General features: G+C 33.1%; 1 protein-coding gene across 2 annotated transcripts in view; it reads right to left on the reverse strand.

Annotated features, from left to right (window-relative positions):
• Positions 1 to 308: 308 nt before the first annotated feature.
• The window catches only part of LOC126810489 (diacylglycerol kinase epsilon), a 52,434-nt gene continuing 34,770 nt past the window's right edge, over positions 309 to 17,972 (reverse strand). For both annotated transcript variants that reach the window (XM_050535579.1, XM_050535580.2), the window contains exons 9-11: positions 15,187 to 15,317; positions 3,321 to 3,432; positions 309 to 1,026 (exon numbers count right to left, since the gene is read on the reverse strand). In XM_050535579.1, coding sequence (XP_050391536.1) covers positions 907 to 1,026; positions 3,321 to 3,432; positions 15,187 to 15,317 — 363 coding nt within the window. In that variant the 3' untranslated portion in view covers positions 309 to 906. The remainder of the gene's footprint in view (positions 1,027 to 3,320; positions 3,433 to 15,186; positions 15,318 to 17,972) is intronic.

The following is a 17,972-nucleotide window of genomic DNA, read 5'->3' on the forward strand; positions in this document are numbered from 1 at the left end:
ATACGCCCACAGCAGCTAAGTCGTCCGGGCTGTCAACAAGTTGTGTCGCATATTTTTTTTTGTCAGTAATGAGAACATTTATAATACATGAAAATCTGATTATGAATTTGTTTAGATTGTTTGTCTCATGACCTTAAACAATTTATATTAACTTTAGCCTCTAGAGCGTCAACAAGATATTTCAAAGAGATCAAGGGCCATAACACTGGCAGTAACTAATGGAAATTGCTAAAAATCAATAGGATTCTTAATCTCATGACCTTAAACACTGTGTATTAAATTAATAGTCAATCGGATATAAACTTTAGCCTCCACAAGATTTTTCAAAGTGGTCAAGGGCCATAGCTCTGGCAGTAATTATCGGAAATCGCTGCAAATCAATAGGATTCTTCGTGTCATGACCGTTAACACTGTGTATAAACTTAAAGTCAACTGGATATTAACTTTAGCCTCTAGAACGTCCACAAGATTTTTCAAAGTGGCAGTAATTATTGGAAATCACTGAAAATCAAAAGGCTTCCTCTACCTTACCTTAAACACTGTGTATAAATTTAAAGTCGATCGATCGTATATTAAATTTATCCTCTAGAGGACAGACTGACGGATGAGAGCAACAACAATATACGACCACATTATATTTCAATGTAGGCATATAAAAATGGATAAGCAAGACTAAGCCATGAATAACGAGCTCCATGGTTACAATAACAAACAATCAATGCACACATCTGGTCAAAACTGCAAACATTGACAACTTTGCTCAGAATAAAGTAAATTGAATAAGATTTTCAATATATTCATTTGGAATTATATATTTTTGAACTATTACAGCAAGAACGTCCAGCTCTTTATCTAAATTTTACATAATGCATCATTCAATTTAAACAGAATTAAAACAATATGTTACTAATCCATTTTAGCCAACATAGATGCTTGTCCATGATGTGATATGATGATTTCTGCTGGATGTTGTATCCATGGTTCTCCATCAACTTGCATTGGGGCATTTCCTCCACTCAATCGAATCTGTAGAAAGAGAAATTAAAAAAATTACTAAAGCTAAATGGTAAACAAGCCAACAGTGAGGCTGATGTCCCCCGCCGAAATCCCAGAATATATGACACATATTAATTAATTAATTTTTTTTTTTCAAAAGTATGAGTAATCAAACTATACACTACGTTTCATCATTCTCTATCAGATAGATAGATATCTTGTCCCAAAGCATCGAAATGTTAATCATTGAACTCAGTCAAGACATTCACCTAATGAACATCTACATCAAGTTTAAACGTTCTACCTCAATAAAGAGCAGAGTTATTATGTTCCAAAGTCTTGACCAATCAAATTGCTTATCGCTCTTAAGCCTAGGAATAAAATTATCATCATCAAACTTAGTCAAGGTAATGATATAATGAATCTATACTCAAGAGTTCCGTCACTCTCACTTAATAATACCCAAAGTCATCGTGCCCCAAAGTATCAACCAATCAGATTCCTTATCTCACCATAAGCAGACAATGTTCATCATCGAACTTCATCAAGGCATTCACCTAATGAACATTTTACCTCAATAGTCTCAACCAATCAAATTGCTTATCTCTCTGCTTACCCTAAGCAGAAAATTCTCATCTTCGAACTCCATCAAGGCAGTCACCTAATAAACATCTACACCAAGTGTAAACATTCTAGGTCAATTAGAATGAGAGTTATTGTCTTCCAAAGTCTCGACCAATCAATATGCTTATCGCTCTGCTTACCCTGAGCAGAAAATGCTCATTATAGAACTATGTCAAGGTATTGATGTGATAAAACTATACACCAAGTTTCATAACTCTCACTTAATTAGAACTAAAGTTATTGTGTCCCAAAGCATCAACCAATCAAATTGCTTATCTCTGCTTACCCTAAGCAGAAAATGCTCATCTTTGAACTCCATCAAGGCATTGACCTAATAAATACCTACACCAAGTTTGAACATTCTAGCTTAATTAGAAGGCGAATTATTGAGTTCCAAAGTCTCGGCCAATCAAATTGCTTAACGCTCTGCTTACCCTGAGCAGAAAATGCTCATTATCGAACTTAGTCAAGGTATTGATGTTTCATCACTCTCACTTAATTAGAACTAAAGTTATCGTGTCCCAAAACATCAACCAATCAAATCGCTTATCTCTGTTTACTCTAAGCAGGAAATGCTCATCTTTGAATTCCATCAAGGCATTGACCAAATAAATACCTACACCAAGTTTGAACATTCTAGCTCAATAAGAAGGAGAGTTATTGTGTCCCAAAAAATATGACGGAGAGACAGACCTACAGACGCGCCCATTTTAATTTTCATCATCAACACTATACTTCAGTTAATTTTACACATTTGCAAGGAAAAAATGAAAATGAAATGCAATGGAGCTAATGAAGACAGGCATACACCATGCAGTGTGCTATGGAGGAAATTTTGTCTGGTCAGTAGCGCTAAGGCCAACACCACCGATGCCAGAAAATCCCAATGAACTTTCTCGGACAACACAGGGATTGAACACAGGACCTCCAGATTAGCAAGACAATGTACTACCCACTGAGCCACAGTGGCTCCCTGCTAGGAAAGAGAATTTTTCTTGCATTTCTACCTACAATTCAGTGTATTCTAACTGTCAAGGGATATCTTACATGCACTCCAATGTGTACATGGGTGAACCCCAGTTGATCTTCCCAGCCAAACTACACTTTATACATTGTCGAGGGATATCTTACATGCACTCCAATGTGTACATGGGTGAACCCCAGTTGATCTTCCCAGCCAAACTACACTTTATACATTGCTTGATAATGACTAGAGAAACCTAGTCGAAACGTCACTCAGTAATAAGCAGTAATTGTATTCCATTGAATTGTGACCTGTATATTCTTGTTCAATTACTAAATACATTTGAAATAACTTAAACCACACTTTGCCCCAGAGGCACTACCCCATGAGAAGTGAGGACCAGGCTTCAAAAACTGGTATAGGACATTCTAATTTAGTGTTCAAGACTATATAGTTTGGGAGATACAAACCCTGGGACAAGCAACCATACAGTCTTTTGGCATATATCTGGGGTAACTGGAGGTCACTTTGCTAAAACACAGAAACTGAGATTAAACACAACAACATATGACATACCATATATGTCATACTTCTGGGCCCATGGACAAGTGAGCCAGCTCCCCCCCTCCTCCCCCCATGGGTGCTGGAGGGCTGATAATGAGCACCACAGCTCACTGTTCTGTGGAACATTCTGACAAAATATATAAATTTCATTAAGGCCCCTCTGTATCTTTACCTTTATTTCACTAGCTTGTCCTAATTTAATTGGTGATGCTAATCCAACTTGTAACTGTGCTATATGGAAAGATGAATAAAGAGCCATCACTTCCAATACTTTGTCATCATATCTGAAACATATCCAACATAATTACATTATTAAATATCTATTTATTATGATTTAGATAAATAGCTAACAGTCCTCGCTATAATAGTTTAAAAATAGATAACAAAATGGGAATAAATTGAAAATTTCAGACAAATTTCTTCATTCTGAGCGAAGTTACGACTATTTAAATTAAATTATTAAATGACTATCATGTTTCAATCCATTCAAAATCACAAACATCTGATAATCTAGAGAGTTGATTATTGCTTGTCATGTGAATAAATATCTAATCAATAATTTATATTTGAGGCCTAAAAAAAGACCTGCAATAGACATAATTAGCTCTTACTTAATGCATCTTTGATACAATAAGCAAAAGTACTCATTGATAAAGTGACAGCCATGACCTATACTGACAATATTGTCCTCCACCTGAAATTGGGGAATTTATAATGTGTGGAGTGAATGTGTCTTAATTATCTTTTCATTGTGGGCTTCACGACATATGGTTCAAATAAGTCAGTGCTATCTATAAGCTTCACTTAAATCTTTTGATGGTCCTGTTTCAATTTTACTGAATCCAAGCAAGGAGAAATCTACAACTGATAAGTTAAATAACAAATTTGAGAACATTTTAGCATGAATTGTGAGTTTTATAGCTACCCAACCAGGTGAATCTCTTCAATATATATAACAATAGTAAATATATAGGTATAATAAAATATATATATATATAACAATAGTAAATATATAGGTATAATAAAATATAATATACAGATGAAGAACAGGTGGTTTACCTGCTGACACTTGACACAAATAAAGACCACTACATCCAAACTTTTTAGAGAAATAGGCTATCTTGAATAAGCTTACTGATGCTGATGGTTTAGCAACATGAATAAGAAATATGTCTACATTAATTTTCATATAACCAATAAACACTTGTTCAATGTGATCACATCCCTGAAATTCTTGTACATGTCTACCTAATGTACATTTCTAAACCTATTATGCCCATTGAGTATTAAAAGTTATATAGCATGTTAAAATTCCCCAGGACAAAGACTATTATAAAATATTATTGTCATGTTAACAATTGTACTGAAATTCTAAAAGAGAAGGTAATTAGAGGGGGGAAGTTAAGGACCCTGTGCTAACTACTGCTTACAGAAAGGATTGTCAGATTTAATCAAAACTGAAAAATAAGTTGTTTTATTTTGCTAAAAGCTATTTATGAAGTGAGTCATCTTCTAACCAATTAGCCAAAATTACTCTACTTGGTTATTTTTAAGTCACAGTTAAATCTTGACTTAATTGCTTCAATTTTCCACCAAATTCTAAAAAGATCATATCAAATTTTGTTTTGAGAGTAAAAAAATAACTTGCCAACCCCTGAGGTGTTGCGCAGCTTTAGTAAAAAACACATGTTTTTGCCATAAAATGTTGAGTCATATTTGCCTACATTAAAAAAAATGATAGAAATCTGGTTAACATTGGTGTTAGAAGTACGTTGACTGTCTAGAAGATCTGTTGGAAGTCTGGGGCACAATCAGGTACCTGTCCCTTACTAACAATAAATAGGCCATTAAATCAGAGACAAAGGAGTTTATCAACCCTAGTTTAACCACCCAACCATTTTTTTTATCCTTGGTGTGACAGAAATTATAGGTTATGAGAGAAGGATCTTGAAGAAGGGAGGTGCAAATCATAACCTTGAGCTACCAGGTGTTCGGTTTCAATAATTGGACAGCGTCCTTTACAGTCACATCTTGTCAGGTGTGTAATGAATTTTACACTCGAGAGAGCTTCAACATGCAACCATATGGCATGAAATAACTATAGGTCATTTTCAGAAATTAATTTTGGTATAGAAATAAGAGCAATGCATTCATTTTTTTATACAAAATACTGTTTGATGACTGCTTCTATCCCGATTCATAACCATGAGAATCTTTAGAATCCAATGTACATATTTATGATTTTAATTATATGTCGAATTGAAATATCAAACAATTTCAATAACAATCAACCAGCTACAAAATATGTTGTCGCGACTATTTGCCAGGGGGTCTTTATTACCGTCAAATGAAACTTGAAGAAAGGAAACTGTACAAGTTAAGAACAGGTACAAGTAGATAGAATCTCTCTTAAAAAACTCTATTGTTGTTGATAATAAAAAATAATATTTTTCTAATAAAGTCAAATATCCTGTGGTTAAATGATCAATGATTGTAATAATGTATAAATAATATTTACTCTTTTACTACAATACCTGGTTTCTATTTTAGTTATAAAATCTCAAAGCAAAAAATCTAGCATTCTGATAAATCAAAGTTATCTGTTATTTTCAAAGTAATAAAGAGAAAGAAGTGCAGTCTAACCCAAACTCTACACAAACTAGGTCATTTTGGGATTAACACATGGTACACATTCATTTCAATAATTCTCTTGCGCATAGGGGTCTTAAGCAGCGGACCTGGAGAAAATCTCCCATGTTGGGCAGGCAACCCTACTCCTTGTCATGTACAAGGTTTAGGATCAAAACCACACCACCTGACTCAATGACAAAACCTTATGATCTAAAGCGTTTCTAGAGATTCAACATCACAATACTGTAGTTGGCAGGAGATTCAACATAATAAATAAGGACTTTAACTTAATTTCAATAAAAAAATACAACATTTTGCATGGTACTCCCAATAACTAGCATATTATCTAAAATCAACTTCATTGGTTAATTCAAATTTAAATTACATCATGGTAAGTAAACATGTATATATTTACATCAAAACAGGTATCATAAATTTAAATTCCATTAACTTTTTTTATATTAAAATATAACACATTAATAATATATATAATACAAGTAGGTGGATTCTTGTCATGCACTAACTCACACCTTTCAAGTATGAGTAATATTATACCTATTTTATTGTGAGTTTTTTAAAATATAATTTGTATAGAAAAGCAGGTGTATTTTAATGTGAGTTATTTGAGGTATTATTATTTAAAATGTATATATCTACATTCTTATATTCCTACAGACCATATCCATCTCGAATAATTAAATTATCACTTTATAATTCTGTTCCTGAAATCATGTTTATGTAGATACATACATGTATAAAATAATAATGCAAGTTACAAGGGTGATGACACATTTAAAATCTATTTACATAAACAACCATCCTCAAACAAATGTATTTGAATTTAAAAATAAGGATCAGAATAACCCTTTAAACAGACAATTCTGCCTATTTCTTTTTTTAAATTTATGTATTGTTGGAGAAAAATGCACTTTTATAAGAAGATGCCTCACTATTATGCTATATTTTTTGACCGCATAAACATGCAGACAACAAGTGTAAGGCCTTATAAGGATCTGTTTTTCTTTTGTGGATTCATCCTTGTTATCTGTTAATATAAGTGAACATATTTAATTGCCTGGCAACCTATCTCTGTCCTGGGAGGTCAACTAAATTCTGGAAGTGGCAATAACAAGTCATTTGATGATAAGCCTGATTTTATCTGTGTAAGTCACTTAAAGTAACATTGTAAAACTGGTATATTGAGTTTATTAAAACATAGTGTATTGGTTGTAGATTTTACGATTGATAACCTCTCTCATTCAAACAACAAAAGACAAGTCATCTGCTATTAATTTAATAGAGTGGACAATATAAGGGGGTATATGGGTTTAATAGAGGGACAGAGAGGGTCATTCAGTTTACAGAACTGAAATTCAGCAAGATATCCTAGTACCCCATTCAATAGACATTAACATGAACAATGGAAGCAGTGGGGGATCCTTGGTCGTTGATATCAGATTACAATCTTTCTTGTCAACTGGTCAGATTTAAAGGTCAATTAAGGCCATATATACAGGAGATTATAGCATATTATAGCCCACAATTATATATCTTTATTATTTATCAGTATTAAATATTTGACACCTTATTAAACAGAAGAGATTTTTATATTTGACATGCTTTTATTTACTTTATCTTAGTTATACATCTAACTACAGTATAGGTTTTGAGGTTACAATATTTATGTGAAAATTGAATGGTTTGGATGATTATCAGAGACAAATAAATCTTTTTCAACAATCACAAACCTAAGGTCCTGAATTGTAATCAGTCCTCTTGGAATTAAATGTGGTTGTAGTAGGCCAGTAGCTGACACCAAATACAACATTATTACTAATGCCAATCTTAATGGAATAGATGAAGATGTCTGAGCTATAAACATGTAAACTGTACCCATCACAAAAGGAAAAAAAATATAATCAAAACAAGTAATGCTTAATTTACATTACTGTTAATTCCAAACTTGATATACACAAGTAATTTTGGCAAATACAACAACCAGTACAAGTACAAGTTTGGATATAGAGACGAGACAACATCCATATAAGATTTTTAGATTACAAGTAGATACACAGAGATGTATTTTGTGTGTTTTTATTTGAATTATAATTTTAGGAGTCCTCTGACCCTACAGAAATAAACATTTATGCAATTTAGTGCATGTGTCTGGTAAAAACACGGTTTTAATATATCAAAGACAGAAACGCAGGCTATTAAAAGATAAAGTAACAAATTTCTTATTTCATGTAATTATCATGTCACATGAATCATGGGTAACGCAAGACATAAGAAGCGTTAATTAGAGTAATTGATGATGTTGTGATATAAGTGGGTAGAAAAGGTTATCTGGGACTGTCGGCAGACTTCATGCATTTTGTATCACTTCAAACATTCACATAAACATTTTATATTTAAAGGGAACTTAAAAATACTTTAATTATACAGGTATTAAATTCTCTCTTTTGGATTAATATAACATAAATTTTAACAGATACTTTAAGTAGATATCTTTATCTTCATGGAAAATAGCCTTCATTGTTCTCACTTTTCACACAAGCAACTGCAATGACACTTGTCAGAATAAGCTGAAACTATTTCGAATAGATTTTCTTGACATGATGCTTTCTACTTACAGGCCATTCAGACACTTAAAGATGCATTATGTAAGATTCAGATAAAGAACTGAACGTTCTTGCTATAATCGTTGAAAAATGGATAATGTAAAATGACTATATATTGAAAATTTCATTTAATTTACTTTATTCTGAGTGAAGTTGTCACTGTTTGAAGTTTTGACAAGATGTGGCAAAGATTGTAGCAACAGTACTATCCAAGCCTTGATTCACCATTTTAAAATTAAATTATTAAATGGCAAAAGCCTTTTAATCCATTTAAATCTCTGCCATCTGATGATCTAGAGAGTTGATTATAGGTTAATCATGTGAATAAATGTCTAAAAAATAGTTTACATAGCATTTCAAGCCAACATAAAGACCTGTAATAGGCAGATTTAGCTCTTACCTAATGCATCATTAACTTAAGCTGGATTAAAACCACCAGTGATTGTCAAGCCAATTCATTTTGTCATCTGAATACAAAAGTGCGGCAAATCAACCAAGTTAAAAACACAAGCTTCAAACCAGAATTTAAAATTGCTTCTTTTCGAAGCAGGCTTATCTTGGCCATCTGAAAAGCTCATGACGGCTTAAAATTTGCAGATTCAGCTAGATTATTCATTACCTTATATGGTTTGACTTAGGATATGTGCTATGTGTGTGAGAGAAATAGGGTTTAACTTCCAATTGACACAAACTAGGTCGTTCCGGGACTTACACATGGTTCAATTATATTTCAACAGTTCGCTTACACATACATGTAGGGGTATTTAGTAGTGAGAGGAAATCAGAGAAAACCCATGAGGTTGGGCAGGTGACCCTACTCCTTGTCACTTGACTAAATGATCTAATGCACTGCCTAATTATCAACTGGTCTCGATTGCAAAAACTACAGTCCACTGTCTTAAAAAAAAAATGAGTTATTCAAACTAGCTTATATATGGCTGTCTGAATGGCATATTAATCAATTCTAGCTGACATTTACAAATGAGATGCTAGTTTTCCTTATTGGTTGTCAAGGAAATGATTTCTTTTTTCATCAGTTAAAGACAAAGCAATGACGACAGCTACATATATGTTAACACCTTCTTCATTATCTCTTTGTCAATTATAGACAGATTATCATGTAACCACCCAAGGAGATTTTAAAGATCATGTCTCAGGAGAATCGTTGAAAGATATATAGCTTTTGTTTAAAACAAATTTGATCTTTGTCTAAATCTGATTATCTGTCTACTTCTTGATAAAAAACATTGAAGAGAAAATAAAGTAGATGTGGATCTGATCAGTGACACAATGACTGGTTACAGAAACCTCTTACATTTAGGCCAGTAGCTGACATCAAATAATGTTATCAGAAAAAACATCTTTGCTGCGACTAATAGAGATATGTATTCTGAATAAAAATATCAATAGTTCTGAAGTTCTAACCCCACAGTTTTTTTATTTAGCACTCACAGTTGGCGGATTATTTTACTGCCGAAGCTTTCTCTTTAAACCATATTTGGATATAGGTACAGGTCACATGTCTTTAACTAGCCAATCGTTGACATGTAAACAAACGATAACACAAACAGACACAATGACACTTTTTTTCTACCTCAATTAAAGTTACAATTTCATATTTTTAAGTTATATTTTTAAAATTTATTACAATAAAGCCTTAAAATAGATGGTATCTATAAACAGTCCTACCTTGTTAAAGAATAAACCTGTTAATCCTATAATTCACTATTGCCAGTTGAGGAATTGGCAAAAATGTCATTTTCAACTTCAAATTCAAACGTTTGAAGATAGCTATTCCATGGGGGGGGGGGGGAGGAATAGGAAAACAAGGGAGGTAATTGTGTTATTATTTCCTGTGTCAATGATTTTTAAGTGTGGGAAATAATGCCTATGATTGTATAATAGTGAGTTGATAACCTATTGAGCAAAAGACATAAGAAATAATTATGTTTTGCCTTTTTAGAAAATATGAAATTCTCGGTTTAAAAGCAGAGTTGTTATGTTCCAATCTCATTGCTTATCGTACTTTAGCTTAACCAGAAAATTCTCATCATCAAACTAAGTTAAGGTAATGAAATGAATCTATACTCAGAGTTTCATCACTCTCACTTAATCAAAACCAAAGTTATCGTGTCCCAAAGCGTCAACCCAGAGTAAAATACATGAGGTTGGACTCCTTGTCACGTACACCCTTCGAATCAAAACCACGTCAATTGATTCAATTGAATGCGCACATGTTAAACCATTCAGCCACCACCCCTCCCTCAGTTTCAAGAAAAAAAGGTCTAAATGTACTCTAAATTTGGTCAGGCGCATAGATCGTGGGACTGCTTATTTGGCAGTTGGGGGACTAACCAACTAGAGTGTTAAGCTAAGTTCATTTCTAGTCAATAGTCTAATGTATTTTTTACACATTGCTGAAGAGAGGACAGTTATTAACAACATAAAAGTTTTAAAAAAATAGACAGTGTAGATACCAATATTTAGTGTACACAAAAATGTTAGCATAAAATCACAAATAAAAATCACATAATGCAAAAATGAGGAAAATTCATAACAAAATATCATCACTGTCACTGTAATATCACAGTCTAAAGTAGAATTAATTCCCCATCCATAACGAATTGGCATTAATTATACAAAGTTCTTGTTGGATTCGGTTCCTCAAAAAAGAGGTGATGTGTCAGTATTGTTTGTGTCAGACTGTCAGTAGATGTGATTGGTAATTTATCCATCATATTTTCTGCTGGTAAAATATATATAACCTTTCACTTTTAAATTATGTAATGTGAATGAAATAACTGGATGATCTGTAACTGTCAGTTCTGAAATAAATGAAACTGTGGGGTATTTCTCTAAATTGCTTTTTGATGGAGCAAAGGTGGCAAGATATGCAATGACAGCTACTGGACTGTTATGATATTTCTTAAAACTCAAATGAGAAAAAAAAGCTTGTTCCCCACTCTGTTAATTGTTATAGCCCAGTAGATAGACAACAAATTAAAAGTCTTCTTACTAAATAAAATATTGGTTCAAAAATGATATTCAAATCCATCCATCCTAACTAATTTAAACAGGCATTATGTAAGAGCTAAATCTGCCTATTACAGGTCTATAAATTATTAATTAGACATTTATTAACATGACAAGACCATAATCAACCCTCAATGCCATCAGATAGCTTTGATTTTAAGTAGATTAGAGCAGTTGGCCATTTCATGATTTAATTTAAAAATGGAGAAGTGAGGCTAAGACTCAAATGACTAGTATGGTGGTTACAATCGATGCACACATCTTGTCAAAACTACAACAATTGTTAACTTCGCTCAAAATAAAGTAATTTAGTCAGATAATTTAATTGTAATGTAATAATAGTCTTTACAATAAATTTGGGGATAATTTCACTTTGTGAATCTGTAAAATTTTAATGTTTGCTAGTAAAAGCTTTACACTATTGTAATAAATTCTTTCAATTTCAATTTGTCAGCATCATTACCATTGCAGTTAAAACATTTCATCAAACTAGTTGTAATCTGTACTAAAACTAACATACTGTAATAATTGAGTGTTATCTTGATTGCCTACCACAGTCAATGTTATTTTTTATAGAAACATGGTGACAATTAATCTCTTGTTTAGTTATTTTATCACTCAAGTTTATTTTCACATTATTCAACAAAATCCAATGAAGGATTGAATTCAAATAAACATTTACAACACTCGGTCATTGCGCCTAGAAATTGTTGACTTGGATTACTACAACACATGTCTGTTAGCCACCCTAGTTTTAACATTAACTGTTCACTGATGTCATAATCCCAACAATTCTACAATTTACATCATAACCATATGTAAATGTAATATGTAATGATGCACATACACTATAAAAACTCAACAACACCTGAAAGCAATAATAACTAAATGTAGACAATATTGTTTTCATTTTCCCTTTAGAATCATAATTTAAATGTGGGCTAAAATAAAATGTTTGAAATTTATCTAAGGTCTTATTGTTGCATGTGCATAAATTGCAAAGGTAACATCAACATTCTCTACTGCACTAGAATCTGGTTGATTAAATGCCATACCGTGTCACCATTTAGGAGACTCCTTGCATTGATGTCTATTTGTTTGCAATAAAATTTTGAAATAAAATGTAATTCTCAGATTCAAGACACACTCTCATAATACAAAGGGTAGTTGTTTGTGTGACTCAGTGAGTAAGAAATGAAATGAAATGGAGTTCTGCTCCGAACTGGGCTAATGAAGACGGGCATACACCATACAGTGCGCTATGATGAAAATTTTGCCAATGCAGGGATTGAAGATCTTGCCCCCTTAGCCAACGTGCCCCCCCCCACTAAAGTGAGTAAGAGGTCTTGAGTTCCCTTCAGATGTTGGCCGAGAAAAGTTCCTTAGGATTTTCTGGCAGAGTTTCTCCTTGTCTGTGGTGCAGGATGGAAAGGTCTAAATAGGACATTGTCTAGTTATTCGGATGGGATGAAAAGCCTTGGTACTGTGTACACCTTGACATGCATGTAAAAGAACCACTTGCAGTTGGAATTTGAAACAAAGAGTAGGCCGCAATGCCACTGTCAGGGCAAAATTTCTCTCATAGCACATTGTATACGCTTGGTGTCATCATTATCCCAGTTGGTGCAGAAAAGTAGGATGTTGAACCTCATTTCATTTTCATTTGTTTGACAATGAAGCCAACAAAATATATATATATTTTTTTAAAATTAAAACCTCATGCTTACAGGAATATTATTTGCACCACAGTTGATCACTAATTATAAGCTCTTGTCAACTTTCATTAAAATGTCAAATAAATTTTCACAAGATAAGAAAGGGGAAAATTGCTAATAAGGGCACTTAAAAATTATCTCATTAAAGAAGTGTAATAAATTGTTAGGTTATGTCAAGTATCTGCCTGTTTTTTAACACATAAATTAATCTTATCTACCATCTTATGCCTAATCTTCATTCTTATATTACATATATTTTATCTATAACTGTAAGTATATTAAATCATGGATGTCAGGGTTCTTCTTGATCCTTGATGATGGCTTTATAAAATCTAGATTTGCACATGTGAAAATTAGATCGTGTTTGAAATTTTTAATATAATAGAATATTTAAATGTGTCAAAGCCAGAAATTAGAATTTTGTGATTAAATTTAAGTTGTATCAATCAATAATCAAAATTAATTATCTGGCACTACATGTAGTAGACATTGTTAATTGAATGATACGAGCCATAAATAAAGTTTTACATTGTTTCTCATGAATTCTGGGTTGAATTTAGTCCAATTTTAAGAAAAATAAACTGCAGGTTGGGTTTATTTCCCAGGTCCGGTTAGGACCATCAACAAATGTATTTCTTAACACAGCCTTATTTTATGCAAATAAATATAACCTAAACAGCCCAGAGAAGAATTTTTATTACAGTTTGGTGTCCTCAAATGGTAACAATTGTACAAGAATCTAATCTGGTGAATCATCTGGGTGCAGCAGAATGTATACTGAACCTTTCCACTCGTTAAAACAAAAAAAATACACAAAGATATATGTTGTTAGCACTTTCATCTGAGTCATGTCATATATTGTAAACAGAACCTGTAAAAGCTGGCTTGGAGTTTTTGTCAGGAGGAGTGTCCACTTATTATCTTTTGCAAAGATAGAAGAATTTATAACCAAATGTTCTTGAGTGCACAAAAAGAAAATCATGAACAGAATTTATCTTCCTGGCACCAAATTGTCCACGTGTTACTTTGGATTTGGTTCTGATAAATGCTCAAGAGAAATTTGTAAAGACAACAGTCTTTTAGCAGACTACGGATTTAAAACATCTTCAGACCTCTTTAATTATCGTCAATGATCTTCAATATCATTATAAATTCCCAATTAACAATACATATTTCCCTCATTTATTTTGTCCAGCTAAACAAACTACATTTGTGGAAGTATTTTTTTTTCTCCATCTAAACTAATTACATTTTTAAATCGTAATAATTTACTGTTCATTTAGCTTTGAAACCGGATGCCACACAAATTGAGAAATCCATTGTTTAATTTTATAAAATTATAAATGGGAGAATGGAGGAGGATGTACATGTAAACATGTCAAGAAGTTTTAAGTGTTCTGGTATAATACTGATGACACAAGACATTTGTATACCAGCATAACTTAAACATTGTCTGATTACTTCATGATGAATCTTCAATCAATTATAAACATCAATTTAAACACAGTCTCTACCCCACTCTATTTTAACTATACAAACTACATAATTTATTACTCCAACATGACAGATATCAGTAATTTAAAACTTAACAACACCAGAATTTAAAGTACTTGTACCTGTGCTCATGATACATTTCATGTTACCAGTACTCAATTACCTAAGCTTAACAGAACATAAAAGAAAAATAGTCCCAAGATAATAGTCTTTAACTCAAAACTAAACCCCATTCTACAGTGATTGATACAACATTATTCTTAAAGGCTGTTAGATAAATAATACCTTAAGCTAATTACAGCTGGCTAAAGTTTAACTATTACTTGATAATGTATAAGAATCACTAATAAATAACTGCATAGGAACGTGACAATGCAAAAAACCTAATACACAAAAACCTAATAATGCACAAAATGTCCCAACAATAAATCCAAAACATAGTCAGCAAGTAAAAATAATTCTCCATATTATGAATTCTTGACAATATGTTGTAACATTAACTGCCAGAGATATTCGTCATGTGATATCACAATGTTTAAATTACCTGACAGGTTTGAAATCTTCTTCATCTGGTGAAAGTTGCCATGGACGGACACCACCACCCCAACTTGATATATTTAATATAACTAATCCTTCTATTTCTGGTAAATCTATCAGCTTCCCATCCAACTCCACCTGCAATAATAACATAAATATTTAATTCATCATTTCAATTAGCTAATACATACTCATTGCATCATAAAGATTAATGGCACCAAACTTTTAAGCAATGGCTGAAAATGTTTTAGTGAAGATAATAAATAGAATTGGTCCAAGAATGGAGCCCTGAGCAAAACCAGTAGACAATTTGAAAAGAAAAAAGCAAAACTTTAATTCATTGATTTCAGTTACTTGGTGTCCGTTGTATTGTGTAAGATATATGCAAACTATTAATGTCAATTTCAGTTTCTTAAACAATAATGTTTCCTTGAGCATAGCTTGGTCACCTGCTCAACCCAGGGGCAGATCCAGGAAATTTTGCGGGGGGGGGGGGGGTGGTGTGTTGCCAGGTTCCTGAGACAATGTATCTCCCCCCCTTCCTGCATGGTCTCTATCGTCATTTTGGCGCATATACATCATTGGGCTTTTTAAACAGAGAAATTCAACACCTCGCTTGACGTCAGTTTTTATTATGAATTAATACAATGACATTGTGATTCAATTTCATGGATGCAAAGCATTAATTGTGATATCACATAATGTCTATATCATTATCTCGTGCTTTGGGTGCCCATCCTGTCCAACATCTGACGATAAAGGATAAAGCACACAGTCGAGAAACTTTCCTCATAAAAAGTGTTGATTTACAAAAACGAGAGATGTATAGAGAACAAGCTAAGAAGAAAGTGATTTTTCCTACAATCAAGGGCCATAATTCAGGAAATTACAATCCGATATGCGCAAATATCGAAAGGAACCGAGATCTTTGGGTTATAAACTTACATTTCAAGTTTCAACAAAATCGGATAAAAATTGTGACTTCTATAGGGTCCACAACTTTGATATACCCTATTTTTACGCTATTTGAGAACGAAGGGCGGACATTTTATCTGTCAGTTTTGGGCTGATTTTCACGAAATTCAAACTCAGTGGTCCTTAGGGTGTAACGGTGATATAATAATATGTTTTTTTAAATCGGATAAAAATTATGACCTCTATAGGGTCCACAAGCTAAAAACGCGATTTTTGATACAATCAAGGGCCATAATTCAGGAAATTACAATTCGATATGAGCAAAAATCGAAAGGAACCAAGATCTTTGTGTTATAAACTTACATTTCAAGTTTCAACAAAATTGGGGGCCATAATTCAGGAAGTTACGGTCTGATATGCGCAAATATCGAAAGGAACCTAGTTCTTTGGGTTATAAACTTACATTTCAAGTTTCAACAAAATCGGATAAAAATTGTGACCTCTATAGGGTCCACAACCTTGATATACCATATTTTTACGCTATTTGAGAACGAACAGCGGCCATTTTGTCTGTTGAACTCAACCTTCCTTAGGGTGTAACGGCGATATAATAATACGTTTTTTTAAATCGGAAAAAAATTATGACCTCTATAGGGTCCCACAAGCTAAAAACGTGATTTTGCGTACAATCAGGGGCCATAATTTAGGAAGTTACGGTCCGATATGCGCGAATATCGAAAGGAACCGAGATCTTTGGGTTTTAAACTTACATTTCAAGTTTCAACAAAATTGGATAAAAATTGTGACCTCTATAGGGTCCACAACCTTGATATACCATATTTCTACGCTATTTGAGAATGAACGGCAGCCATTTTGTCTGTCAATTTTGGGGCGATTTTCATGAAATTCGAACTCAACCGTCCTTAGGGTGTCCACAACCTTGATATACCATATTTTTACGCTATTTGAGAATGAACGGCGGCCATTTTGTCTGTCAATTTTGGGCCGATTTTCATGAAATTCGAACTCAGCCATCCTTAGGGTGTAACGGTGATATAATAATACGTTTTTTTAAATCAGATAAAAATTATGACCTCTATAGGGTCCACAAGCTAAAAACCTGATTTTTCGTACAATCAGGGGCCATAATTTAGGGAGTTACAGTCTGATACACGCAAATATCGAAAGGAACCGAGATCTTTGGGTTATAAACTTACATTTCAAGTTTCAACAAAATCGGATAAAAATTGTGACCACTATAGGGTCCACAAGCTAAAAACGTGATTTTTCGTACAATCAGGGGCCATAATCCATGAAGTTTCGATCCGATACATGCCAATATCGACGTCCGGACGGACAGGGGCGACGGCATAATATGTCCACATGAAAATGTGGGCGTATAAAAAATTATGTAACTGAGCAGGGGGGGTGGGGGTTGGCCGTCCCCCCCCACCCCTCTGGATCCGCCCCTGCAACCCTCTAATTTATTATTATCTGCAAGTATATTTCTAATGACCAGGACAAATTGAATTATAGACTCAAACTATATAATACATGCAGAATAAATTAAATACATGTAAATTAATCATTAGACAGTACCGAGCACTGAGCCTGACATTGCTATCTTTGAATGTGCATTACTCACATATTACCAAGAAACACCTTGACTCATCCATTTATTATAGTCTTACAAGTATAATTGCAGTCACATTAAAATTAGTAGATTGTCAATAACAAAAGAGATATTGCTTTGGTAAGAATATATTTTTTTCAGTGGACTGAATATGTTTATGAAAGATTGTCATGTATTTCAGATCACAAATTTTGAATGAAATATAAAATAACTATTCCAAACTTTGTAACAATTTAGAGTGGCAA

Source organism: Patella vulgata, chromosome 2 (genome assembly GCF_932274485.2).
Source record: "Patella vulgata chromosome 2, xgPatVulg1.2, whole genome shotgun sequence".
In the NCBI taxonomy this organism is placed as follows: Eukaryota; Metazoa; Mollusca; class Gastropoda; family Patellidae; genus Patella; species Patella vulgata.